Source organism: Aptenodytes forsteri, unplaced genomic scaffold (genome assembly GCF_000699145.1).
Source record: "Aptenodytes forsteri isolate BGI_AS27 unplaced genomic scaffold, ASM69914v1 Scaffold123, whole genome shotgun sequence".
Taxonomy (NCBI): Eukaryota; Metazoa; Chordata; class Aves; order Sphenisciformes; family Spheniscidae; genus Aptenodytes; species Aptenodytes forsteri.
The window spans coordinates 2,704,241-2,732,105 of NW_008794408.1; the positions used below are offsets into that span (position 1 = coordinate 2,704,241).

At 41.5% G+C, this 27,865-nt stretch overlaps 1 protein-coding gene across 1 annotated transcript in view; it reads right to left on the minus strand.

Moving 5' to 3' along the window:
* Window positions 1–824: 824 nt before the first annotated feature.
* Window positions 825–27,865, minus strand: part of CLYBL (citrate lyase beta like) — a 115,305-nt gene continuing 88,264 nt past the window's right edge. The window contains exons 5-9 of the mRNA XM_009288480.1: window positions 25,598–25,699; window positions 23,703–23,796; window positions 22,169–22,336; window positions 16,919–17,043; window positions 825–1,444 (exon numbers count right to left, since the gene is read on the minus strand). Of these exons, the coding sequence (XP_009286755.1) occupies window positions 1,349–1,444; window positions 16,919–17,043; window positions 22,169–22,336; window positions 23,703–23,796; window positions 25,598–25,699 (585 nt within the window). The 3' untranslated portion in view covers window positions 825–1,348. The remainder of the gene's footprint in view (window positions 1,445–16,918; window positions 17,044–22,168; window positions 22,337–23,702; window positions 23,797–25,597; window positions 25,700–27,865) is intronic.

Here is a 27,865-nt window from a genome sequence, read left to right on the forward strand (position 1 = left end):
CCTCCCTTCCCTCGCTGCTTCCACGCGGGTTGGTCGGTGGGTTTTGGTTTTCTCCCCCCCTCTTTCCTCTCCCCTTAATTAAACCAAAAATAACCCAAAATGTTTAAAATCGCTGCTGGGAGACGGAGGGGAAACATACTAAGCGAGCAGATGGGGAGGAATAAGCCACTGTGACTCCATACATAAAATGGCCATGGAGGCGGGGGAAAAAAAAAAAAAAAAAAAAAAGTTTTCTATTTACAAATTTAAATAAACAGAACAGCCTTCCCCGCGGTGTTTGTCTAAGTGCAGCAGCATTGCTGCTGTGTAGGTCATGAAAAGGTTGGTGCATAGTTTAAAACTTCCCATTCTGCTAATTTCTTAAAGAACAGTCGTTCATAGTCTGAGCACAAAAGCTCATGATTTAATGAGGAACAGAAACAAAATCTCTGATTGTTGGTGTTTCAAACTTCATTGGAGTCCTCTGGCAACCACAAGTTGATCCTCTGCAGCTTCAATACCCTTTAGCCCTCCATATAAGAGTACATGCTGAATAGAGGACAATGCCTGGTTGTTATGTTTATTTACCCTTACTACAAGCTGGGTTAACCTCTTCAAAACAGCTTTACTAAGCCCGTTAACCACACGGCCCACATGACCTGTAGCCGTATCCCTAATGTGATGTAAATCTGACTCGAGACCATATGCACAAGTTCTGCTGCATTGTGTCTCCGAAAACTACAAGTTTATTGCCGTCCAACCCTTCCCGGGCTGGATGCTTCCAGGAGGAAACGCTCTGAATAGCGACCGCTTAAAAAAAGAGAAGAAAGTCAAGAGTCCCGCATTGTCGGAGCAATATTTTTAATGGCTGTTGCACATTTACAGAAGGGGGTGGGAGGGGAATGCGAAGCCAGCACAGGGCAATGATTTTCATCACCATTATTTCAACCGGTGCGTAATTATTCGAGGCTTTGCCCTTTCTGACGGGAGTTCTGCACTGGAGCGGGAAAAAAGCGTAGATACAAATAGAAGCGATTGACCCGGTTTTCATCTGCTTTTTTAACAGAGCTCACAGCTTAGTGAAGTCATAGTCCTGCGTTCGTAGTAATTATCGTGATGTCACACAGTCAGTGATGTAACTTCATCGCAGGCTACGAGTAGTACATGGGCTGTGCAGGAGCGAGCAGCGGTTTGGGTCGGGAATAGTTTTAGTAATTAGCAATTCTGCCAAGCAAATTATGACAGATCTGCAAAATGGAAATGAATTTCTGCTTAAGCTTGACGTCTTTAATTTTTTTCCCCCCCAAGTATTATAGTCATCTTTTAAAACAGCTACTGGGGCCCCATGGTGAGAGCTTCATTTACCAGCTCATTTTTTCTTGATGGCTGTGGCAAGCGTAACAATGTTCTGTGCCTGCTTCAGTAATGGCATGTCGATCATGCTCCCGTGGAAAGTGAACGCTCCCTGGAAAAGAGAGAATATAAACTTCCTGAGAGGACCTCTGGAAATCATAGTTTCCTTGTCTTTTTCTTTAAAAACACATCCGTTCGGCAAGAAACATTAGCTCCCACAGGAATCCTGAACGAGTTTTAGGAGCCAAACTAACCGAGACGGGGCAAATGTGTTTAAAGAAATGCGGTGGGCGCCGAGTGCTGCGAAGAGGAGGCAAAAAGAGACAGAAAAGAGAAGCCCAGCGTGCAGCCTGCCTGTGTCAGCCTCTCTAGCTGGCAAACATCGAAGGCCAAGAGCAGCGAGGCCGTGGGTGCCGGGGGGGGGGCTGGCGGACACAGCGCCTGGGGGGGCAGCTCTGCTCCCCACGTCCAGCATCGCCCTCCAGCGCCGGGGCTGTGCCACAGGGCCGGCGCGAAACTGTCCGCGGATGGAGGGCAAAGCCAGAAGCGTTCTCTTTGTCAGGAAACAGCAACAGGCGTTTGGGGGGGGTGGAGGGAAGTTTTCCTGACTTGGGAGTGTGTTGAGGTTGTGCTGCTGCACCTCTCCATCAGGTCTCCGGTGCTAAAGATAGGCTGGGCCTGTGCTTAGAGCCAGGGGCTGGGATGAAAGCTGAAAAAAACACGTGGCTGGTGCGATAATATTGCCCAAATCTGCTCTGGAGCCAAGGTAAAGCCCACCTGGGCACTGCATACAGGGACTTTCCCTGAGCGGGTACAGAACTAGCCAGTGTGCCTCAGAGGTGGCGATCGGAGAGCCAGGTTTCAGCAGTCACGTTGTATTTCTAGGGATTTTGTGTTGGTACCACGGTGACAAGTTTAAAATAATTAACTATGAATCGTAGTTAAATCTTAAACAGAAGACACATGTTTCAAATAGGGCCAAACCTGACTTGTTCCTTTGGATGCTTTAATCCACACATGTGTTGCTGAGGTAGGATTCTGAAGATAAAACACCGTGCATCAAGACATGCCAAGGTTCAGTAGACAAAAAAAAATAAATCTTATTTGTAATTCTGACAGTACTTTGACACATTCTTGAAAAAAACAAATACAAAGATGCAATCCCTTCCCTGACCCCAGCGTTGCGTAGGGCGTCTCTCTGAAGCACTGCGCACCCTTTTAATGTCCTGCTGCAATCGATAGGGGATCACAGGCTGGTCTTAGATTCGACAGCGAGCGAGGCTAACCAAGAACAGGGTAAGAACGATAATGGCATGTGTGGCTGTGCATGCATAGGGAGAGAAATGCAGAGGAGAGCAAGCCGTTTATTGTTTTCTCGTTTTCATTTAAGGCTTGATAATCATTAAATAGAGGACTCTAATAAGTAAAGTGAAAATATAACCCATTTACAAAAATGTTTAGGAAATGTGTTGCTCCAGTGACATATCTCGCTTGACTGAAGCGGTATTAATTAAATACTAAATCACATTCTAGAACAGTTAAGACAAAAATCCACCTTGAACAGTAATCTAATACAAATCAATATTGTTGCATGTAAGAACAGGCTGTATTAAAGCCATTAAAAACCTAATAGTTAAAACTATTATTTTATTCTGAGTAGGATTTCCTACTATAGCTTGCAGTATTTTAGGTGGGTTTGGAGAATAATGGGACTGACAGATACTCAATGGTAGATGCTTCAAATCAAATTTCTTGTTTCCAGAAATATTATTATTACTATTATTATTTTAAATAATAATACACCACTTTTTATCTTAGCTACATCTCAGCCGTTTTCACTTACACTTTTAAACCTTTACAGAAAATGCAGCCTCAGACTATTCAATTTATTAACTGTTGTGAAAATAAATCGGGAACTAAGTAAACATTTTATGACATAGGAATTCTTCAGAATAATTCAGGTCTACGCAGTGATCTCAAACTGCAAGATTCATCTTTTTCACTGTAAGAAAAACATGTTTTATCTGTGCCTATTTTTCTATAGGCATTCAGTCAAATAATAGCTATTGCTTAAACGAGAAATTCGCATGTGGGATGACAGTGACAAGTAGAGATACGTTAAGGTCTGGAATCATCCTTCCCGGTTCTGTGAAATGGCTGACTCAGGAGCACAGTTATCCTAAGTACCTGCAATAGTCTGCAGAAAGAGATGGGCGCCTAGCAATGGCAATTCTGATCTCTGGTGGTCTGAATCATGATCGGGAGGGTCTTATCCCTTCCACTGACTGTACACAGGGTGCTCTGAAGTCAGGTACCTCTGCAGGTGTCTAAGTTGGAGCATGATGAATCTGGGTCAGAATGTCTTTTTTGAAAGCAGGAGTTAATTAAACAGCATGCCTGTCCTCTCTTCATTAAAATAGCATGTTTAGAAAGGAAACCAGGATAATAGTGCGTGTGTGGACACATGAACACTGAACCACTTGAGATCTGCCGTACGTTCTCTTCTTGTCAGTGTGCAGCTGTAGTTTGGGTTGCTAGGAATTTGAATTCTTGAAGGAAAAAAATGCCTTTTTTTTCTAACAACGAAGAGTAACACGAAGAAGTTGGCTTCTCTGCCTGTTCACTCTGAGGCTTATTTTCTCCCTGCCAATTTGCAGCGTTGAGCTAAAGTCCAGAAAAAGAAACCGATTTTAATGCCATTGAATATACTCTATTCACCGCCTCTCTTTCCACCCACAGGTTTCAACAGATAGGAAATACCAGTAATTATAGCTTTGTCCCCATGCTCTCTTTTCCAATTGTGCTAGATGAAATTTGCCTTTAGCATTCTTTTGATTTTCTCTCACATGAATATAAAGAAAACAAGACTTTCTATAAACACCATTTGCTTTGATAGCGTTAATCTGGGGATTAATTTAGTTATAGATCTAAATTTTCTTTTTGGCTAATTTTCTCAATAATCTCACACTTCCAGCCTGTGCTTAGACTTCCAGTAGTTCAACTGTGGGACCAAGGGTCTGTTCTTAAGGAAGCTTGCAACGTGAATGGGAGCGACGGCGGGGGCGGGGCGCGAGGCTGGGGTTTGCATCCATCGCGTTCGGTGGCCGTGGTTCTCGCTCGCCACGTGGCCGCATACATCATTCAGTGGGGGCCTTTTCAGAAAGCTGCAACAGGATCCTGCCGTCAGGCGAGTCAGACATGTCAGACCTGCCCTGGTAAGAGACAGGCCTCCAGGTAAAGGCTGATGGAGGAGCTGGGAGAAGGAGCAGCCGGGAGGCAGAGCCGCAGCCGGTGGGTTCAGCCTTCGGGTGACGACGCACGGGTGCAAGTAACTTGGGTGGGATGAGAGGTGGGGGAACGGAGGACAACTGTGGCACCCACCATACCGCTGGCTGGAAGTGCAGCCCTTCTGAGGAGTGGGTGGCCAAAGAGACTGCCCCTGTTTTCAGCAATGCAGCACATATTCTGCTGTCCTTACCCAGTGCCAACCTTCATGCAGCAACACAGTGAACGTGCTAAGGGCGAAGCCCTGTGAGAAATAGGGTGTCTTTGGCACTCACCAGCCTGCAGGGTATAGGAGCTGTAAGAGCGCTTTGGCTGGCCTATGCTGTACAGCGGCGAAGGCAGCACAACACAGCAGAGGGGTTTGTATTTGCACAACCTTTGGCTTCCCTCAGCCAGATCGCTGCATGCCTCTGCCAGGGCAGACTATCAGGGAGAAAGCAAGGAAGAAAGGTGAACAGGCAACGTTTCAAGTTTTGATCATCACGCAGACCAGCTAAAAGTCCTTCCCAGTCGACTGACAAGCGAGGAAAGACTCAAAGTTGTTTCCTTCTGGATGGCTCTGTGAGAGCAGAGCAACAAGAAGGCGGCGGACCCATCTAGCTCCTCTTCTCTCTGCCCGGTCATTGGAGCTGCCCACAGAGCCCACCAAGTCGTCATTTCCCCATCTCCATCTCTTGTATCAGGCCACCTTCTCCAGGCTGAATGATGCAGGTCCAGTACTGTGCAATTTGCTGCATCCCCCAGGAGCCACGTAGTATTTGAATGCAGTAAATTCACAATGACATTTAATGCTCTGTTAAAACAGTAGTAACATCTTTAAAAACGTAACAGCTATTTATGCAAGATGCAGGCCATGCCGAGTAAGGCCTTAACAGCTCTACTTTGAATTTCAATACGTCCTAAAGTGCTTTGAGAATGGAAAGGAGAGGGCTTTTGGCAAACACAGAAAACAGCTGGAAGGGAATTAAAATTATAGAAAGCTGCTAGTTTTTTTTCAGAAGGAAACAGCAAAAAATGATAGTTTTGGGAAAAAGAGAATTAAGCGTGGTCAGCCCCAAGTGATACAGACAAGGGAAGCGGATAAGGCAGAACTGACAAAGAACAATCATTTTCACAGGTCAGGAGCTGAAGATACAGGCTTATGAAAAAAGGGGGCAAATCAAGTTATGCATTAGGAATATCTAATGCAATTAGTTTCCAGGTGACTGTGAGGAGACCGAAGAGATTCAGAACCAAACTTTGTAAGATATCAGTTTGGCAAAGCTTATGCTTGTACCTTATGAACCTCCTTTTAGATAAACGTAGTCACTACCAAACCCAACTCAGATCTAACAAAGTTCAACATATAATTGAGGGCTCTTCTTTGACAACTTAGAAGAAAACTCTGGCCATGTGTTGCCAGGAATCTTGGACATGGCTCTTGTCGTATCTGTATGTCATCCTTAAAGATTTCCTTTACCTATAAGAAATGACATGTATCAAGTAGCAGAAAGAATTTCAGCGTTGGTCTGTTATTTGCCATGGCCAGAAGAGGAACACATTAATGCAGTGGTTCCTAGAACATGAAGACCTCCTCTTTTTCCGTGTGTCTGTATGTGGCAGCATCTAGGAACATTTGCTCTGTGAAACTTTTGGGAGTAGTTAAGAGCTTGGTAAATCTATACGACCATCTCATAAACAGAGTAATTTTTTTTTTATGGCAAGAAGCATTTTACCTTTCTAGAAGGTAAATGGAGGGGATTCAGGGTCAATGATTTCTGTATCAGCTGGGGATCAGTATGTTCTGGGGGAACCAGGAAAGGGGAAGAAACGATACAGCCAACTCTCTTGCTAGCATTTATCATGCGTGGTAGAATTGTGTTGACTTTGACTACAACAGGGGATGGACAGGATCACAAGTGAGGTACCTTTCATGATTTTCCAGAAGATCAGGGAAAGTAAAGTTTCATACTTCTTCATGTCTCCTGAAACCTTTCTATATAATATGCAATGTTACATGGGGTTTTACTCCCACCATCTTTTGTTTCCTTAGGTACCACTGGTTTAACAACAGAAACAGGCTGGCTAAAACTATTATGATACAAAACACTTCAGGCACCTCGTAGTTACGTGACACGCTTCTCTCTGAGCTGTGGCTTGGATTAAAGTACATGAGTTAATTAAAGTAAAGTAATAATTGTTCTGGGACATGTGGGACAGTGATCGGACGAGCTAGTCCCCTTTGGTTGACAAAATGGAAGAATTAGAGGCACTCCTGCACCTGGGAATGCTTGTGGCTTCTTCCTCAGCATTTGCTCTGTCTGTGGTCGTCTGTGCCTCTATCCACGTCCGTCCCAATGACTGCAATGAACTCACTAAGAGGGTTACTGCAGACCCTCGGTTCCTAGACCACTGGAAACTACTAATAACTTGCATCAGTACTGAATGTGAGGATCGGCTTTCCTAATGCATAGCAAGTATATAAATTTCGAAGCACCAAATACGTCCTGTAAGTTCCAAAAAGTCTATCGGCTTCCTGATTGATTGCAGATGGGACTCCAAACGTGAGCACTGGTTGCGAGAACTCTGCGCTCCGTTTTGGGAACCACTGCTGTTGTTATTCATTATCTTGACTATTGGTAAACCTTTGCTAAGCCTTTGATTTGATGCTCTGTTCTACCAGATCTCACCATACGTGTAGCCAACAACTTTAACTCCCACGTGACAGTGGCCAGGCCTTTCTTAAAGATTTTTATAAAGACTACATTAAGCCTGTGGCTTGTCTATAGTAGAAAAAAAACCCTCAATTGTCTTGCATCGCATGAAAGAATATAGCCAATAGTGCTATATTCATTTGTTGTGTGTGTCAAGGTATGGGCTGCCCTGGGCCACTATGTAGAGACAGCCAACTTTTTCAGAAGCAGGTTACTTTGGGGATCTAGTCAGGCGATTTAGATGACAGGGTTGGAGATGCTAGGGGATACTGATGAGTAGGTAGGGCTTTGGCATGGGGTGGACTCTGGGTACCCTGACCAGCGGAAGAAAAGGAAAAGCAAGCAAAAGTCATGTTCCATGAAATTGCAATAGGGACAAGAAAGCACCTGCTGCTGAATTTTGAATTAAGTATAAGTCTAAGATATATCTAATGCTTATGGAATTGCCAAAAAAATCTCTGCCACTAGTTAGGTGACTGTTACTCAGAAGACAAGCAAACTCATGAGTGAGGGGAGGTCCTTTGATGGCACTGTGCTGTCACAGGCTTGGAAATACTGCCCTGCTGATGAAGACTTCTTTTTCTTCAATTACTTAATGGTTTAGCTAGCAATACTTTCCTTTGCGGACCAAATCCCTGCAATGAGTGTGTGGCAGTCGGGTTATCTCCTCACCCTACTTGGCTGCCTTCTGAGAGGACGTGCATCTAGGACCTAAGGGAAATGGGCGTAGGGAGACCAGTGAGCCAGCCACCCTTCTCTCCTCCACCCCCTTCATCATTAGGAGATGTGGTGAATCAAACAGAGCTCCCATACCACTCTGGTAACATGGGCCAAAGGCTGTATGTGAATACAGCCATTGTCTAAATAAGTAATTATGTAAGTCCCCTTCCAACCCCTGTGACCTGTATCGGCATTCGTGGGCAGATGCCAGGATAAATGGAAACAAGCAGAACGGGCGATGCCAGCTGGCCAGTGCAAACCTTGCGTACCTCCCACAAGGGGAAATGGAGAACACGTATCGACAAGCATCCTCGAGTCCACAGATGCAAGAAATCTTTGATCCACAGCTACCTGAAAAACATGAATTCTTTCCATGGTAATTCAGTGCCTTGCCCACTTCTGAATCCCAAGGGTCTAGTTATGACTTTTTGGAGACCGCAAAAATACATAGAATAAACCCACTAAAAGCTGCTTGGGTCTGAGACCATTATCTCTAATCCTGCACAATGTTAAACTGCTACAAGGAAATAAGAGTGTTGTGCTCTGGAAGAAGGGCAGATTTGCTTTTCTGAGGAGGGAAGGAACCAGGTGGATGGCAAAGGGTCCCCGTAAAAAGCACGGCATTCAGGAAGATAATTCCCCTGGGATTAAATGAAAACAGACTTTCTTTAAGCAACCCCCTGCAGAGGAAATTTTGAAATCTTTGCTTTGGGGCTTAAAAAGAACGCTTGGATTTGCTTACAGGTAATGAACAAAAGAGAAGAGAGGCCTGGTCGCAGCAAATAGAGTTGGGTCTGTGCCTGGGGGAGGAGTGATTATGCTGACTACAAAGGAATGACTTTCCCTTGAAACAGAAGGTTGAAACCATATTTTTGGGGAAGTCAAGAGGAGGAAATAAGCTAACAGCTGTGATGGTGCTGAATGCAGGTTTAATTAATTTTTTCTTCTGCAAGTTGTAGTCAAAGAGCCATCATAAAGAGCTGGGTCACGATTCCACCTTTCAGTGATGAACTTCCAAAGGTTAGTGAGCTGCTAGGAGGTGTTCAGCGATATCTGGGTCAACTGAACACGTTTTTTAGGCTATAACAAGATAATGTCTCGCCCTCCTCTCTGCTCAGGCCTGTCCTGCCTCCCGATCAGGTTGACACACAACTCTTGGCCTTCTTTTAGCATCTTTGCAGTAGGTAGGAAATGCCCAAATAACTAGTGTAGTCACATGTGACAAACTGAAGACTCCATGCACAGCAAGCTATACAAACAGAGCTTTTTGGGTTATGTATTTCTGTATCCTCTCCTTTGAACCCTTTGACATTCGCCCCTTTTTTGTAGCAACATTATAGGAGGAAAGATGCTTACACACAAAACCTTTGGGGAAAATAAATGATCCCTGAAAAGGTTTGTCAAAAATGTCTTTTTGGCAAAAGGAGATGCTCAGTGGGTCTCTGTGATCTGTTGAAGGAAGGGATAGATGGGGAGGGAATTCTGCGAAGTATCAACAGCAGCGAGTTTCTGTAGCCATTTTGTTGATATGAAGAAAACATTAAATACCTTTTGTTTCTTTTCACAGTGTAAACTTTCACCAGAGCAGAAACAGTTAGGTAGTTCAGAGGATAAATCAGCTTGTAATGCCAGAAGCAGGCCTGTTTGTATGAGATAGGCTTCTACCTCTAGGAGCAGATGGAAGGACACAAAGGGTCAAGAAAGAAAGAGCAACAACAACATGAAATAGAGATTAATTTTTACCTCAAATAACTCCCTAGCAGCAGTACAAGAACTCTGACAGAAAAAGCCCTTTCTAAAGCTCGACAGGTAGGAAGGACTTTGTGATCCCTCAAGTCCACTGTGGGGCAGGAAAGATGAAAAACAGGGACCTACGAGGTCCTTTACTTCTCCTCCGCCTGACATTATCGTTCCCAGCCCATGGATGAGGGTCTTGCCCTGCTGTGTGAGCCAGACAAGCTGTTTTTCCCTCTTACAGCCCCCAAGGTGCCTGAACCACTGGGGACAGCCATTTAGGCTGGGATGGGCCAGGGGATCCTGCTTGGTCCAACTCCAGAAACTCCTTCAAGCCACCAAAGTCTCTACCTCTCACTGAGCAAACAGCCTGTTCAAGATCCCTGAATGAAAGGCAGACATGAGGGGTTTTATTGCTGTCTTTACATTTTCTTTCGTTTCCTTCTCATTGTGGTTGTTGCCTTCCTGTGTGCTCCTCTAGAGTAGGAAAGAATAAAACTAAAGGAACAGAAGAAAGTCCTAGAAATCAGGAATATTCTCCGCTGGTTTCCCTCCTCTGTCTTATAATGTATCGGGACCGGAAGAGTCCTAGAGAGCACACTTGCTGCTGCCAAGCAAATCTTTATTTTATAGCACAAAAGCAGTTTCCTGGACAAACATCCTATCCAACCATGCATTTTTTCCCCTAGTCAGCATCATGGTTATTATATAGAAAAATGAAAAGTAACTAATGTTAAGACTTCAGTATCCTCAGATGCCCTTAATTAAGTCATTTAGAATTAACTTCAGGTTTATAGTCATGGAAGCAATTTATTAAATATAGACTAGAAAATTTCATCTGGAAGTAAATGACTACAGGACACACAAAAGGCATTTGATACTGAAGGGGAAGGTAGCTATAAAATACAACGCAGGCGAGAAAAGTAAAACAGTGAAGCTCGTTCTGTCAACAAGAATAAAATCACCATTATTTTTGTAGTCTATATTTTTTCTAATTTCACATTCATTTTCTGAATAGGATTGAACAGCCTTTTTTTTACTGCCATTCTCTATTTCAGCTGATGGAGCTTTTGCAGAGAGCTTCTCCAGGTCCCTGAAAATGCCAGCTAGCACAGAGAGGAGTGAAGAGGCAGCAAGACCACTGCTACTTAAATTAACTGAAACAATATTTTGGCTGTACAGGCTTCTGAATTCCCTCAGTAAGCCTTAAAAAGAGCCATCTGGTCAGAACATTGCATCTCTGGTTAGAACCTGCTTTGGAAATTGAAACGAAGCTCATGAGTGCTTGTTAATGCTTTTTAAAGAGGGATTTGGGAGATGGGTAGTTGCCTCGGTGGATTGCTTGGTGCAGAGCAGGTTTGGGCATGACAGTGGGCAGGTGTCTGCAGCGATGGGTGTCTCCCCACGCCATGCCTGCAAAAAAGCATCGCCTGCACTGGGAGCACGCCGGCATGGCATGGCCCTTCCAAAAGCAAGGGCACTCACCCTGTCTCACCAAGACCCCGCACGCACCTCCTTGAGGTGACAAGGACAGAGGGGTCATGCCTTGCTGAGGAGGAGCCCAGAGGGGTGCCACCCCTTGCCCTCTGCAGGGCCCGCATCCCCCGGGACAGCAGCCGCCTCCTCCAGGAGCTACCTCCGGGGGGAAAGGCTATGGAGGGGCACAGCATCTGTCCTTCTGCTCCCAGCTCGCGGAGAAACTTCTCCCTGCGGGAAATGTCAAAGCGCCATCCGAGTCCCTCTCCCGCCACGTTTTGGACACATGTCTTTAATGAGTAGAGGAAAACAGATTAAGAGCCACCGAATGCCTGCTGGGGAGTGGGAGGCGGGGGGAGTTGGCAAGAAAATGTTTTGTATGAGTTTCTGCCCTGCTTAGGAGCTTTTGCAGCCCCGCATAGTAAAATCTGTCTCCTTCTCTCCCCACCTGGCATAACTCCCTCAGGACTGATTGCGCCAGTGTAGGAACCAGTATAGCACAAGCAATTAGCTAATACAGCCCCTTCTGCTCTTTTGTAAAGGTTCGAAATTTGCCCCCAGATGGATCTTTCTAAGAGAAAAGCCTTCAACTGTGACACAAAACACGTTTCTAAAATCTTTTTCAAATAATAAAATTGTGTAGAGAAACTTTAAGTACTAATATGAGCTCTCTCGATCTCTATTTATTAATCAATTTTCACATTAAAATTTCACTTGGCCATTTTTAAAAACATAAACAACATAACAGTGGCCCATGCTTAAATCCCACCAGCGCTCTCCATCTTTGCGTAGAGATGCACCTGAGCCTATACTTCTTAAGGCCGAAGCTCATAAAAGGTGGCAATTTATCACAAATCCCTGAATCCCCCACTCTGCAGCGTGAGGAATATACATTGCCTAATTAACATAAAAGACAGCAAACGCCTTGCGTCCTCGGAGCGAGGGCTGACAACGCTGCAGCCCAGCGTGCACAGAGGTACCCTGTGCTGCCGGCGTCGCCCCGGGATGGGATCCAGCGTAGTTGGTGGCACCTCAAAGCTCTGCCTGCAGTCTGTCCTGGGCAAGGGGAGCGGGGAGCTGGGCTGCTCCCTCACCCCCAGCTCTGCGTAAAGCCCCAAGATATAATGCCTTATAAAGTGTGATATAATCCCTGCGGATTGATGGGGTCCCACACCACCCCATGCCAGAGGGATGCTCCAGCGCATCCCTCCCAGGAGGCAGCCCGGAGGAGCCTGCTACCCCTGGGGCACGGTCCTGCTCTCCCAGCACCCACGGGCTGGATTGGGACAGGATGGATCCCTTGTGGCTGGGGCCGTACACAGAGATCCCTCCTGGGGGCCGCGGCACTGCCAGGAGAGGGAGGGCAGCGGGGAGAGACCTCCCCGGGTGGCGGTGGGAGCTGGATCTAGCCCAAGCACGAGGGCGCATCGTCTCCAAGATACAGTGGCTTGGGGTAGCTTTTCCTAAACAAAGAGCATTATAAGGGAGCCACTGCTGGAAATTTCCATTCCTTTGTTGGGTAGATGCTGTGTAAATAAATGCATTCCTAAGATTTTTCATAATCCTGGAAAGGTCCATAAAAGAAACTGTATAGTTTGTCAAATCGCTGGAGTTCATATATATTATTCCTCAGCCACTGGGAACATGATATACAATGGCACAGAATATAATGCAAGAAACATATGCTAAAGGTCTTCTTAGAAGCACTCTGTGCATTCGTACGTGGCATGTACAGATATTTCTTCTGTTTTGCCCCGTGGGATCTAAATATTCAACCCATATTACAGCTTGGGTTTGTCAATTACTTACCTTAACTCTAAATAATCCTTACCTGACAGGTGACTTCGGCGGCAGCATTTAGCTATTCCCTGGTTTAATGTGCGGGTGCTTTGAAAGCATTTATAAATTAGTACACGAGATAAATGTGTAAGCAACTTCTTACTTTACTCTTCTGCTTTTCTTTCTGTCTGAATTTTATTTAAAAACCAGACGATTCAGGAAGATCCCGTTACGATAATGATGTTGTGCCTGATGTATTTACAAGTTGAATGGGTCAAAAACACATTTTCAATGTCTTACTTTCTTGTCATGTATAAACACTAACTACAAATAGAAGGGATTATATTCCTGTATCCAGTGTATTGGTAATGCAAATGCAGGAGTTACTTACGTAGTAAAAAGACTGTTGTACCTTCATTGATAGAAGTCAGATCTTTTTCTTGAAATAAGCTAGTAACTTCTCCCACTAACTCTACCCCCTTGGACTCAGTTAATCTGGATTTATAAGAGCACTTCCCTGTTTAATGTACAAACACTTCAGAAGTTTAGAACAGAACTGTCCTGTAGACTACCAGGACAATGCTTGTTACCCTTCTTTCTCATTTTTGAACACACTCTGACATTTTTCTTATATTTAGACTTTCCCAACAGCTACACCTGCTTTCTTTAGGATGAATTTTTTAATTTTGAAAATCATATCCCCTAGTAAAGCAATTCTACTGGAAAAATATTGAAATGATACGGAAATAATACTTTTCTTTTTATGCACTTTTCATTTTTAGATCTCAAAGTTCTAGACAAAAGAGAGAACTTAATAAATAGTTGTATAAAATACAAAATGTACTTTTTCAACATTTGTCTTCTAATTGTCCAAAATACGTTACCATTTATTTCCTAGAGATGCTATTTTTCAGTCAGATTAGAAATGTAAAAAAAACCAAACCAAACGCACAACCAAAACAACCTAGAAGCCAAACCAAACCAACCCAACCCCTCAAACAGGACTATCTGCGTAAGGTAAGCCCAAATACTTTTGGCTAGCTGGTTAGCTCTCTAATTTTCTTCTGTTTGGACACTGCCACGGCATCTCCAATTCCGCAGCGCTCATCCGAGATCCTAATTTTTCCTGACCTCAGTACTCACATTTGGGGGCTACTATGTCAACGCATTTCAGCCTCCAGGATGAAGTAGCCTGGTTCAGCCTTCTCTCAAAGAAAGATTATTACAGCGATCGTAGCTCTCAAACTGGAATAGATTATAAAAGCTTATTACTCTATTTTAATATAAAATATTGTTGACTAAGGGCATCAAACTTTAAACCCAATTAATAACAAACTATGATCCCAGAGGCTGCAGACCAGTAACTGATCTACCACACAAACAGCTGCACAAATCCCTCACATTTATTTTTTCCAGGCTTTCAACTTTGATTAATAACATGGCAAAACTATGCAAGTCTCAACCATATTAACCACAGCTATATTTTTAGTCTTACTGACATGAACACTTTAATACAATAAAAGGAAAAGGAAAACAGAAGAGGTGTTTCATTAGGACATGAGGATTACTAAAACCGCTGTGTGGAGTATTTGTCAGGAGGTAGTAGGGGAAGAGTTATTACTTACATTTTAGCATGTCGCTAGGACGCGGAGCAAGAGGCTCCCTCGGTGAGATATGTTTGCTTTGGAAAAAAAGTTCAGTAATCAGACCGTCCAAGCTCTTCTGACTGACACACTTATAATACCAAATTGCAAACTCGGTTAAGAAGTTTGCAGCACTACACGGAAAACGATTTTTCCAATTTTGCTATGAAGCCCGGCAACAGGGCAGTGATACAAGATCCAGAAGTTCACATATTAACCTGCCAGTCCTTTTTTATTGATAGACGGCTACATGCAAAAATATATGAAGCATGCAACCTGGTTGGTTAAAAAAATAGCCCAAACCACGAACCCTCAGCAAATCTGTTCTTGCAGCTGATTATAGAAGCTTATAACCTATTTTAAAAGCATTTGTTAAAAAAAAAAAAAATCCCCCAAACCCAAACAACTCCCCCCTGAATGGCTGATAGAAGCAAGAAACCAGCATTATGTCAGTAAAATAACAGCTTCAGAGCAAATCCAAGGACTAATGCTTGCCTAATACAGAATTGTTCAATATTAAACGTTTGGCTTCATGATTGTGTGATACTGGGACTAGAGTTAAATTTAGTCCAGTCTCCCCATCGATTGTTCGTATGACAGGGGTATTCCTTAGATGAGTTTCTGACACTAAATTCAGCTGAATGAATAGTATTATATACCGCATAAACATAAACGATATTTGGCTGAGTACGTCGTTTGAGTTTTTTCTTCCTGCATCTACCTGCCTACACACTTGCACCAGCAGTATGTTTATAACGATGCCTTTTGTAAGAGAGCCAAGATTTGTAAATCGAAATAGTGAGCAAAACCAGCCATACATTTTCTATTTCTAAATCGTTTGCATGAAGACAGCTACGTTTCAAAATCGAGGGAACAGAACAAAGAGATACAGGCATACGGCATCCTAATAGTGACCCTGAAATAACTGCTCAGGACAGCACCCAAATATCGTAGTCATGGACGTATTGGAAACAGCCAGGTACCACAGAGGGGATGCGATAGCCTAGCAAAGAGAAGGGCAGAGCAATGGCAAATACCTTGTCAGACTTCTACCCTGAGATGAAAGCATCATTTCTGCTTTGACCTTTTTAGCATTTCTAATGCACAACATCTGCAGTATCAGAAATGCAGGGGAGCGGGGAAGGCACACACACCAATCTATTTCTACCCACCACAACGCGAAGAAGTGTACGGAAAACCTTTATACGGCACCGGAGAAAGTGAGACCCTACGCACAGTCTTATATATGAACCTTGCTACCGAAGAGATTTGTCTCCCACTCGAATGCCACACAAGCACACGCGAGCCGTTCCCGCTCATCTGCACTCCCCGTTCTGACATTGGGACTTCGCTTTTTAACTAGCCCAGGCTTGGCTGCAACTAAGATAAACATATTTAGCTGCAACTTTTTTTCTTTCAAAAAGAGGCAAACTGGATTATAGCAAATAACCTTTGAGATAATTAACTGACAATGCCGCAACGAGCATAAAATCTTCCTTCAGGCGACCCCTAATTTAAGTATTACTGGCACAAAGTGGAGACAGATTGTGCATCACCACCGCAATATTTACATAGCAGAAACCCACAGAGCAGGAAACGTGAGACTCAATGATGCACTAAATTAGGAACAATCATATTCTAGTGTTAATTTGCTTTCTCCTCTATCCAAATTTCAGGTCCAGCAATTGGTACAAACGCACATAAAACATTCCCATTTTTAATGATTAAGAACCACAATCTGCAAGCAGTTCTGCTCAAAAGTAAATTCACTCGCTACTAGGGATGTTTGCAGGATCAAACCCCCAAAAGTGAAACAGGTTTACCAACGACTTCCTAACCTGTTTATTTCTTCCCATAAATGATGTCTGCACAAGCAGTCTGAGTCATCTGCCAGGCTACCTGCCTTTTGATTGCAAATATTTCCCTACCACAGTAGCGCCGTGATTCTGCGGCATAATGGAGAAGCGGTTTTAGTTCACCGATGCTGTAGACATATGCAGGTACTCAAAAGGCTGTGTAATCGAAGAATTAAAGTTAAAGCAGGGGGGAGAGAAAGACAGCTGTCTATTTGTAAATATATTTGGAAGTGACACATTTACAATAAATATACACTCTACAGTCTATCTAGATTTCACGAGCGCTACTCAGTTACAGCACACTTCGTAAGATAAATGCAAAGAGCCATCACCAATCTTTCTAAATGTCAAATATTATTCCAATTTGGTTTCCACTATGGCATATTAACAAAATATTTACCTTGCCTAATCGCTGATGTTCTTCAAAAGCAGAAATCAGTTCTTGTGCCCACTTTATTTTTTCAGGGCTCGGAGAGAACTGTTCCTGGACAACAGCAATTTGGTTGGGGTGAATCACCTGCTTACCTACAAAGAAGATTAATAACACCAGAATCATGCATCGACAAACAGATGTTCAAGCAAAATGTTCCAACCACTTGAGGCTCTCATATGCCTCGCAGACTTTCTTGCTCTTTAACTAATTATTTTACTTGGTTTCTTTTATTTTTTAAACTGGACAACAGGCAGGTAGCCTTTTGCCAGATTTTTTTAAGGATAAAAATAACTTGAGCTATGCTTGCATTCGGTATAGTTTGAAAGAACCCACGATTCTTTCTCCTCCCTCCCCATTTCAATCCATACATCTTCTCTCAGTCGTTTCAGGCGCAACTGTTTGTCCGGGGCAGTCAATAACACTTAAGTATAATGCATCTCTGAGTTTAACTGTATAAATAACAGCTCCAACCACTCTTAAATAAGTTGTCTTAAAATGCGTTCAGAAAATGAGATCTGAAGAAGATGGCAAGAGATTTGTAGCACTGAAAAGTTACCAGTCACCTGAGGATCATGCCCTAAATTCTCAGTGTTGGCTTAGCATCATAAAATCCTCAATGTTGTTTAAATTGTTGTTGTTGCAATAGTTTTCAGTTGCAGGTAGGTTGCCTTATTTATTTAGTCACCGGTATGTTAAACAACTACCAGCGGTGCCCCGAGGTTTTATGAAGCACTTTTTTTTTTATCCTTTCTTGTATAAATGTACGTTAAGAAAATAAAAAGAGATGTTGCCTTTTTTTACTAGAGATTTTCAAACGTGAATAGACAGCCACATAATCCCTTTTAATCTGTTATTGTATTTAGCTGCCTTAAAACAAATACATATCTAATTTGTTTGACAGTTTTAAAAGTGTAACATTTGACACTGTTAGTTCATTTCTAAGGGAATTTCACAGACCGGTGTGAATTCTGCACTTCGGCTTCGAAGTGTTTTAATAAAGAGAGGCTACCGTCATTCCCAGCTTCCCGCGGAATAAATGACTCTCCTCCGTGCCAGATAACAAAACTAGTTGGAGGGATGAGCCTGATCCTGCAAACCTGCCATCGAGCGAGCAGCCTCCTGCACACAGAGGGTCCCGCGGCCGCGCCGTCCCGCCGCGCGCTGCAGCCTCTCGCGGGAGCGAGATTTTTGCACGCAAGGAAAATCTGAAGCGTCAGGACCTAAGGAGGTTTCCCGCGCACAACGGGGTCTGCTCCCGTGTTCCTACTGACGTTAAGCCAGCCGTACGGTTAGAAATCAGCCCCTCACTCGGTATAAGAAGTCTCATGCGTGACCGCAGAGATACACCTATTTTAAATGAAATTACCACTGCAAAAACCCCGGGATTACTTTTAGCAGACTGCAGCGGGTCTGAGTGATAACCTGGAGTACAAACAAAATCTGGGGATGCAGCAGCACAATCTACTGAATTTAATGAGCAACGAAATAGTAATTTTTTAGTGTTGCTACGTTTCTTTGCTAAAAAGCCAAAGGTAGCTCAATTTTATTTTATTTTATTTCCTATTAAACAACATTTAGTTTATGATCTTACGGGCATCCAAATATTCAGTTTGAAATTTCAACGCCGTAACTATTTAAAAAATAGCTTAAAAATAGGTAAAAGCTTAAAACTCAGTAAGAACTATATTTTTTGAAAGAAATTACATGGAGACAAATTTTCTTAACTGACGTGTTTTACATTAGGGCTAATCAAAGGTTTTTTAGTCAATTTAATCAAATGTCACCATTAATAAGATTATGATGTTCCTTATTTGTAATACAACAAATTCTCCCTAGCTAAAATACTAATTCTAAAATTGAAGGGTGTACAGATAATTCCTGCAAAATCCTAAGGAGCTTAACTTAGCTTAACTTCGGGAAAAATGTAGAATATATTTTAAATTATATTTAAAGGCAGTCTATAATTGTAACAAAAATAAAATATTTATACATGATTTTTAAAAGTGTAAAACATTTCTGTAAAAAGATTTGCTTTTGATAAAGATATCTGTAGCAGTAAGCTATACTTCTTATAATTAAAACACTACTGAACAATTTACAGAGGATATAATCTAACTTTTGATTTATAGCACTCAGTTGATTTTTGTCACAGATTATGTATCCAAATAACTGTATAATAGACGTAATGCCATGCAGGAATGAAGCAAATATTTTAAACAGAATTGTTGTTATTGACAAGTTACCGAGAGAGTGCAAAATTGGAAGACATTAAAATTTATGACCATGAAATCCTTTTTACAGTACCACTTGATATATCGTGCTTTAAATCAATACCTGTCAAGTCTTTTAGGTAACTGTATGATGGTGTCATTTTAGTCTTCTACAAAAGACTGCAAAAAGAGAGGAAACCTATAGCGTTTCGTATTTATATCTGGCTTCTCAGCATGTAGCACAGGACTTTCGATAATGGCTAAGTCAGCTGTTAAAGCTTATGGCAAGGTTTACTTAATTTTTTACATAAAAATTCCTAAAACCGATGACCATTTATATAGGCAACACGCTGACTTTGAGTCCACGGGTTCTGGTATTGTAAAACATCTTGCCGGGTGTGTATGCGTGTGTGTTTGGGTGTATATATATATATATATTTATATGCGCCCCCCCAATAAATATCTACTAATTTGGCTAAATTACATTTGAAAACATTTGATTTTATGTAAACACACTCACTGAAGGAAAAACAGGCTGCTTTTAAGATAACCGGAAAAGAAACTTGGCTACAATAAGCAATGAGGGTCACAATAGTAACTAAATAGCTGGTAAATTCTTCCTTATATTATTTCGCTTGTTTAATCTTGAGTGAACATATTTGATTACATTAAGGCCAGTTCTACCGGTCTAAATCTGAATATGGGAAAATGTGAGGACAGATAACTTTGCTGAATATTTTGGATTTGCATTAGTTTTGAGGGTGGTGAATTTGGCCCTATGCAGGCAAAAAAGCGTGTGTTCTCCAGCTAAGAGAGCAATTTGGAAGCCTCAGCTCGTTTCAGTCCTGTTGATTTCAATGCTTTTGATTCTTTGTGAAAAAGTAGCAGGAAGGGATCTTAAATATTTTAAAATAACAAGAATCGCGTGTTTTGAACTTGTTATTAAGGCGACATTTCAGTATTTTACTCTCACATTACCAGAGGACTGTCAGTGGCAAATACGATCTGCAGACTTCTGCTTTATACAAGGTCATGGATTAAGCTAAAACCCTTTTGTAATTTTCTGTGATGAATATTAAATTGGAAATGTTAAAATGTTTCATTTAGATAGTTTTGGAACAAAATGTTTTGCTCTCAGTTTTGAAACGACATTTTATTTTAATCAAAACAAGCAAGAACGATTTATAAAAAATTAGATAAACTGAAAGCAAAAGAAACAAAAGAACAAGTGAAACATTTTGGATCGACCCCAAATATTTTTTTCTTTTTTACCAAAAATATGAAAAATGCTGTTTTGTTTTGACTGAAACAGATTTTTTAAATTTTTTTTTTTTTGGCCACTGAATCAGAAAAGTCGGTATTGCCCCGTCTCTAATTATGGTTGGACTGGTTGTCAGGCTGTTTGCTGGAGTTTGGAAATGTGTTGATGATAGCTGCGGAAAGGCAGGCGGCGAAGAGCAGGAGCTGTGAGTTCGCCTTAATGAAGTCTGTACCTTTTACAGATCTTTCCTCCTCGCACGGAAAGGCAAGACACTTCTACGGCCGAGTTAGAAATTCACTTTACGCCCTAAATCGCCACACGTGACCTTTTTATTTGTCTCCTATCTGGACCCTATCCTGATGTCAGACAACCTCCACCGTAAAGTCAGTGGAGTCCAAACCACCATTAACGTTGTTTATGCTGAGCATTTCTAAATTTCCTGAATTGGCAGCCTGAGTTAAGTGTTTAAATACACATTAAGCATTCAGAAGGAGTGCTCTCAAAGGTGCTAGGCATCTGCAACTCCATTTTCTGTCAACAGGAGGTTCAGATGCTTAACTTTTTTTCAAAAATCAAGCCTTTCCTTAAGCTAGGAAATATTGGTCGAGATTAGGTAGCCATCAGCAGGTGCTACCATTCAGGAGCTCTATTATTTTCCCAACTTCAATCGCAGACGAATGAAGGGTGGAAGGCCACATGGACGTGGATAACGTAGCTGTGAGGAGCTAACCGTTTTGCCTCTGAAACAAGATCTGGCTTTGCAAACGTTGAAGCTCAACAGACAGTAAGGCAGAGCTTGTGCTGAAGGGCATCAATTGCTATTCTTTCGCTGGCACGTCGAGATCACTTAAAACAACGCTTGTTTTTTTGCTTGGTGCTTTACGATATCGTATACCGCTAACTGTAAAAACATAGTCTGCTAGATGGCATCGCCAGCACCCATGCCTTTGGTAACAAAATCCTAAGAGATGTGCTATTACCGTGCATATATCCTGAATGATGGTCAGAGACAAAGAATGTAAAATGTTCGTCCTGTATGCTAGAATTCTCTAATGCATGTGTCAAATGGCTGATTTCTATTGCAAAACCCCAATCTTTGGTGGCTGCACTGTCCCACCAGGGTGTCCGAGTGATCTGGTACACCAATCACAGGGTAACAGCCTGCCTTACAGGACGCTGGGGCAAGGAGCCTGCTGCTCTTGCTGTCTGCCAATACCCGTAGGTGTCACCAGCACTTACTGGGAGGGGAGCCAGGGGATGAAAAACAAATCAAAGAAAATAATAAGAAAATAACTTTCCCCTAGCAATTAGCATACGAGATTTGCTTCTCAACTCCTTCACCTGAAAAGTATTTTTTAACAACCGCCGTTTAAAAAAAATTGGAGAAAGGGGACCACGTATTTTAAGAAGCAATCGTAGAGCGGTCATTGCAGAGTACAGTACCGCCTTTCCCCTGCTCTGTGATGGGAGGAATCACTGCACAGCCTCTACCCCAACTTCTCTTCAAAAACAGTCACACGCTTCATGGGATGTGGTTTTAAAAAGCAGCCTGTGACTTTTCAGGCAAAATTTCCAGCCCCAATTTTAAAGGTGCTAATAAGCATAGAAGAGCTTGGTATTACTGGGGTTTTTGATAAACGACCTGAAATAAAAACCAAGTTACTTGTCTAAGTGACAGCAAATGTAGCAATATATTTAAATTGAAGAAGCTATGCATTATTTTGAGACATCGGCAGAAAGCCGTACCAGTGAATCCCATTGAGGCACCTTCTCTTGATTGCCTGCGGAGCCCATCTTCATCTCGGAAATCGATGTAAACAAGGTCTATTGCTTGAAGGCCAAATGCCTTTGCTGTGACTATTATTTTTTGCCTGGCATATAGAATATCGTGAGTTTCCTTACTGCTTGTTGCACCTACGAAAATAATGAAAACAAAGAAAAGCTGACAGGAGTGGTTTAAACCTTTCTATTTTAAATATTTCCTATGTAAAAAAAAGAAAGTTAGAGATTTCATTTAACCAATTTAGAAAACAAAAGAAGGGTGCAAGGCTATATTGTCAAAATAATACTCTTATGAGGAAAAAAAAAACTGCTTTAGCAAAAAATAAATAAATCTTTCTTTAAACACTAGCTTATAAAATTCAGATTTTGATTCAGTTCAAATCAGACGTTGTAAGCCTGAAGTCAGTGGAAGCTTTGGCTGGTAAGGACTGTGGAGTTAGGACTAACGTGAAATAATTATTTGATTATATTATTTACTGTATGTACGGTAAGAAGCATTACAGCAAGAGAAGCTTTACACAAATTGATGTACTGGGTACAACTAAATGGTTAAAAAATTCACACTGAGAATAGAATTGCACTTTCCTTGGTTGTGATTCTTGTCACAACTGATGTCCTAAGCTGAATATTTAAGCTTTAGAATTTGGATGAAAAAATGATGGTAGATGACTTCTGAGAAGAAGCAAAAGTATTCATGAGGCTTCATGTGCTCACAGGGCACCAGCTAAGCAATGGGCTCACGTGAAGGCTGGTGTGAAAAAAATCATAGTATGTTCCCTTTCCTTAGGGTCACTATTGAGACATGGATTTCCAATTTGTAAGGAATAATTTAGTAAAGCAATGCTAATTTTTCATTAACACACTTATTTTTAATTTAAGTGTTGATAGCTCTGAACTATTATCTTTAAACTGAATCGGATTAATAAGAAGCTAAGCGGCCTATCATAAAAGAAATTTTGAAATACTTTTTATTTTTGAGGAAGACTAATAGTGCTTTCGCATGAGTACATGGCTGTATTGACATGGGACATATTTAAAGTAAACTTATGAAAGTAAAATGTAACAGGAGAGTATTTGTGCATGATGTCAAAAGCTTGACCGATAATTGTCTGTGAAACAGTGATGAAGCAGACACCAGAATTTTAGGACTTTAAATGCAGTTCTTAGAAGCACGTGCATGTTTCTTATGCATATCATATTTTTAAATAATTTCAGTGACTCAACAGGGTTTTTTTTTTATTAATTTTTGGTACTGCATGGCAAGAAGCACAAGAAAGCGTCACTGCCCTGCAACACACAGGGACCACGTTTTAGTGTCCCGGTGATGCATTCTGCATTGAAAAAAATCAAGGAGAAAAGTGAAAATGTAAAATGCAGAATCAAGTGTTGTCATTATTTCAGTTATTGCTGTCGGAAAAGCAATGGTCATAAATCACATCGGGCTTCTCCAATGCAAATGCCATACATTAACATTTATAGTAAACAGACAGGTAACAACCTATGCTGGCACGGAAATCCTCTCCTCCAAAGACGACTGCGTCCAAATGAAAGCCAACCTGGGATCCTGTTCTCAGTGCTTCTTCACAGACAGCCTTCAAATGGGAACAGAGTATTAATTTCTACAGAAAGGCGGGACGCAGAGAGACTAAAAGGGTATTACAGCAACTCGGCGTTACCAAAAGCCTTCAGCTAAAATTGCTCCTATTAAGCAAAGCCATAGTAGGTGCTCGACTATGCACAGTGCTTTAAAATGACTCAGCAAAAGAGAAAACATTATCTTTCCCTAAGCACCTATACGCCTAGGCTGCCTAAATACAGGACATCGTAGCAGATTCCCTACCTTTTGGTCGACATAATGCCCTGGGTATTACTGCGATCGGTACCTCAGATATTTATGTAACAATACAATACAAAACACTTGTAAAGTACTGCTTAAAGGCAAACCAAAAATATTAAATTTGATTCGTTTGACATGTAATATATCTGCATGAGAAACAGAAATAAAGATAAGGATCTCTTTTATTAAATAAGTAATACGAACGGTTTAAAATGGTTGTGGATTCCTTACAGGATATAAGGATTCCTTATAGGATTGCCAATTTAAAGTCTTCTGCTACATATAACTAAAAAGTAGCTAAGGAAGTTAAAAATGCAACAAGTGCTGCAGAAAAGTATCGAAATAAAAGCAAGAAAAATTTCGCTGCTGTAGCTATTCTACGACGAAGTGCATTTCAAAATATTACTATTTTATATCAAAGTTTGGATAGTATTAATATTTTCTAAGGCTAAGGTACGCGGAGAGAGACAGATGTAATTACAAGTTCTACTAGTGGGTGTTCTTCTATGGCAGCTTATTCTTAACCAGAGTGCTTTAAAAGGCAACTCTCCTGCCAACACCAGGAACTGCAATATTAAAAATTCCACTATAAAATACTGCATGTGAAGAAAAACCTCAGCCGGTTTAAAATAGGATTTAATCCTGTGTATGCACACCAGACAGGAGCGTGTGTATTTGGTTACTGCTTTATTATGTTCCCAGATACGTTAGCGTGTGTTGTAGGATAAATGGCTGTATCAAACGGGCAGGCTGCCTGCCAGGCCCGCCGGTACTTCTGGAGGTACTTCTGATGTGTATGTCCTCAGCTGGTCTGAAGCTTTTCCCTTAGAGCTTGGGAGGGGAACGCTGAATTCCTGGTGCACGCACGAGATCTTCCGTTTCATTACCACGCTGCCTTGCCTTTCTGAAAAACCTGGACTTGATAGTAAAGGTTGGGGAGTAATTTATATTAAAACGCACTTGAAAAATAAGATTTGATCTAAAATTACCCTAAAAAAGGACCACGTTCCGCAGATATGTCTTATTTTCAAAGTTAATTATACTTCCAATCTTAGCATTAAACACCCCATCATACACACAAAAAAACTGTAATGTGAAACGTGGTTGTAATGTTATCAGCAGAAACCATTATGAAGATACAGTTTAGCAATAGTGAAATGATGATAATTCTTTTTTCTTACTACAGGTTATACAAAAGTCCAGTTCGATAGCTACTAAATAGCCGAGTGTATTGCGACAGTGTGAGTATTTCAAATCTTTGGAGAAGCCTGTTTCCACTCCAAGCGTGGAGTTAAATGATCACAGTAATGCAGAGAGGTTTTGTTATTCGGCATGGGCTATCTGGAACTGTTCCGTCACTGAAATATTTTGAATTTATTAAGGCCTTTACAATACAAACATGAGAGTTAAACATACAAATGTTTGGGGGGATTGAACAATACGTTTAGTATTTTTTAACCTCTCTTCCTTGATGAAATCAGGGGGAGACTGGGGAGTATTCTGCTCACCCTAGTTCGCTGAAATGGCAAAATATGAACACTTCAAGACCTGCTTACCTTAAAATTGAGCAAGCCCACTGCAGTTTCCACAAAAGGGATAAAATTCATTGGTTCTACAAGTGTTCGGCCTTTTAGGTGATGTAAGAATTTGTCTGAAAACTAAAGCTAGACAGTATGAGTGATCAGAGAAAAAAAACCAAACCAGTCTACGTGTATATATAACACATTAAATTTTCACCTGGCTGTAGCAGCACCCCTCCCACCCCCAAAACTTATAATTAAAAAAATTAAACCAGCTTTTAACAAGGCCTGCGATTCGAAACCGCAGCATTCCCATACATTTCTAGGTTTCCAGGCTGGTTTGCAAAAAAAAAAAAAAATCCAGGCTTAGCACCTCTCACCCTGGCTTAGTGAAATGCAAATCCGCAGGCCCTGGAAAACAATGAAGTGCTGCTGTACCTGAGGTCCGGTTTTGTTTCAGGTCCAGCACTGCCATCACTGGAAGTGCTCCCCAGCCTTCTAAGTGGCATCCGTATTATTCATTACGGCACCGTTACCCTTTTTTTCAATAGGCTTTTCTTCATAATTTTTTAGCTTACCTAGGAAGGCCTTAAAAAGGAAGTTTAATTCTTTGAAGACCAAAGCTTGCCAATTTTTTCCATGAGACCAGTTCACAGCTAGCTCTGAGCTGCCAGTGGGGTAGCCCAAATTCCAAAATCTATCATCTGGAAACATACAAAAGCTCTTGCACAGATTTTTCCCTTTTCAAAAGGGGGAGGAAAAAAAAAAAAAAGAGAGGGGAAAAAACCCTGGGCCCTATATTGTAAATCTATTGTGTCTGTCCAGATTGAGTAATTTGCGCAGAGATAAACATATCGCAGGTATGGCGAAAATATGTTAGTAAATAAAGTCAAAAATAACATATGCATATATTTTAAATTTAAGGAATATTCGACTATTAATGGATATCAAAGGAAAGGGAATTTTAATCATCTCTCCATTCAGTCTCAGTTGGGTAAATCATATCTAAGAGATTTGCATAAATATAAACCATCAAAGACTTTTCATCTTCAAAGGGGGTTTCAAGACCCTATAAGCTTTGTACTGTAATCATCGCAGGTCACAACCCTGCAGGAATAAGGCTGCTATGGCAACATAAAAAACTAATGCTTAAGGCTTAGCATAATATTCTGACTAATAGAAAGGAAACTCATTTTAAAAGCTGGCAGCCTATTTACCAGAAGCTGGATTAGAGGTGTTATTTCCCCTTTTAGCTTCCCCCACAGCCCCTCCCCAAAAGAAGGAAAATCTAATCACCCAGATCTTGGAAAAAAGCTTTCCAGCAATTTGCAGTAACTTTACAATTAGGCCAAAATAAATCACAGCTTTCTTCGACGAAGAATTCTGCCCTTCCCACCCCTGCTTTGCATCGTCACCGTGGCCCTCTCGGTAACTTTTCTTTGGAGAAGAGAATTCCACCCACAAATGTGCAAGGAGGGAAAAAGATAATAATCAATGCAATTCACACGTGCCAGTGTACAGTATGGCAGGTGCTATAGTGACAGAAAACAGTAAACTTCATCCAGGCAAATGCAGAAAATGAGGTAATATAATGGCATCAGCATATATTCTTAAGACTCCTATCTGATTTTTATTTTTTAAGTGGAAAAAAGTAAAAAGCGCTACCGTGTTTATATTTTAGGTGCAAGTTAAAGCAGCAGAGCTCTTCTTTTATTTTAAAATATTTTAAAAGTCACCCTCCTGGGACTTTTGCTATCTTTTGTTTTGAAGGTAAACAAAAAAAAAGCACGTTTAATTAAATAGTCTCCCTTCCTCTCCCTTTTAAAAAATTTGCAATAAGCACCAATACAAAAGGTAACGAGTGGAGAAGTTTCAATTAATTTTTTTTTTTTTTTTTTCTAAAGGAGACGATTAAATGTTTCCGGCCCGGTAAAGTGTTCATTTCAGGGAGAAAGGGGGGAAAAAAAAAAAGAAGGCGGAGGGTAAAAAAAACCCACAAAGCTTGGGGAGGGGATGAAGTAGCAAGGCCTCAGCAATTCTTTCAATTCCAGTGCACACCCAATAGTGTGTCGGGAAGAATGCACACTGGTCGGGATTTGTGGGAGAATTGTCCCGCCACAAAGGAGGGAGAGTTACGCTTGTTATAGTCCAATAAGCCATGCCAGTCAAACAAGTACCCACACTAGGGACAAAAGGAAAGCAAGAGATTCTCACACAAAAGAAAACAAGTAAGCCCATCTTTTAGTTGTGCATCAGCCTCCAGGTTTTCTGCTGCAAAGAAATAAAAATGAAGGGGGGAGGGGG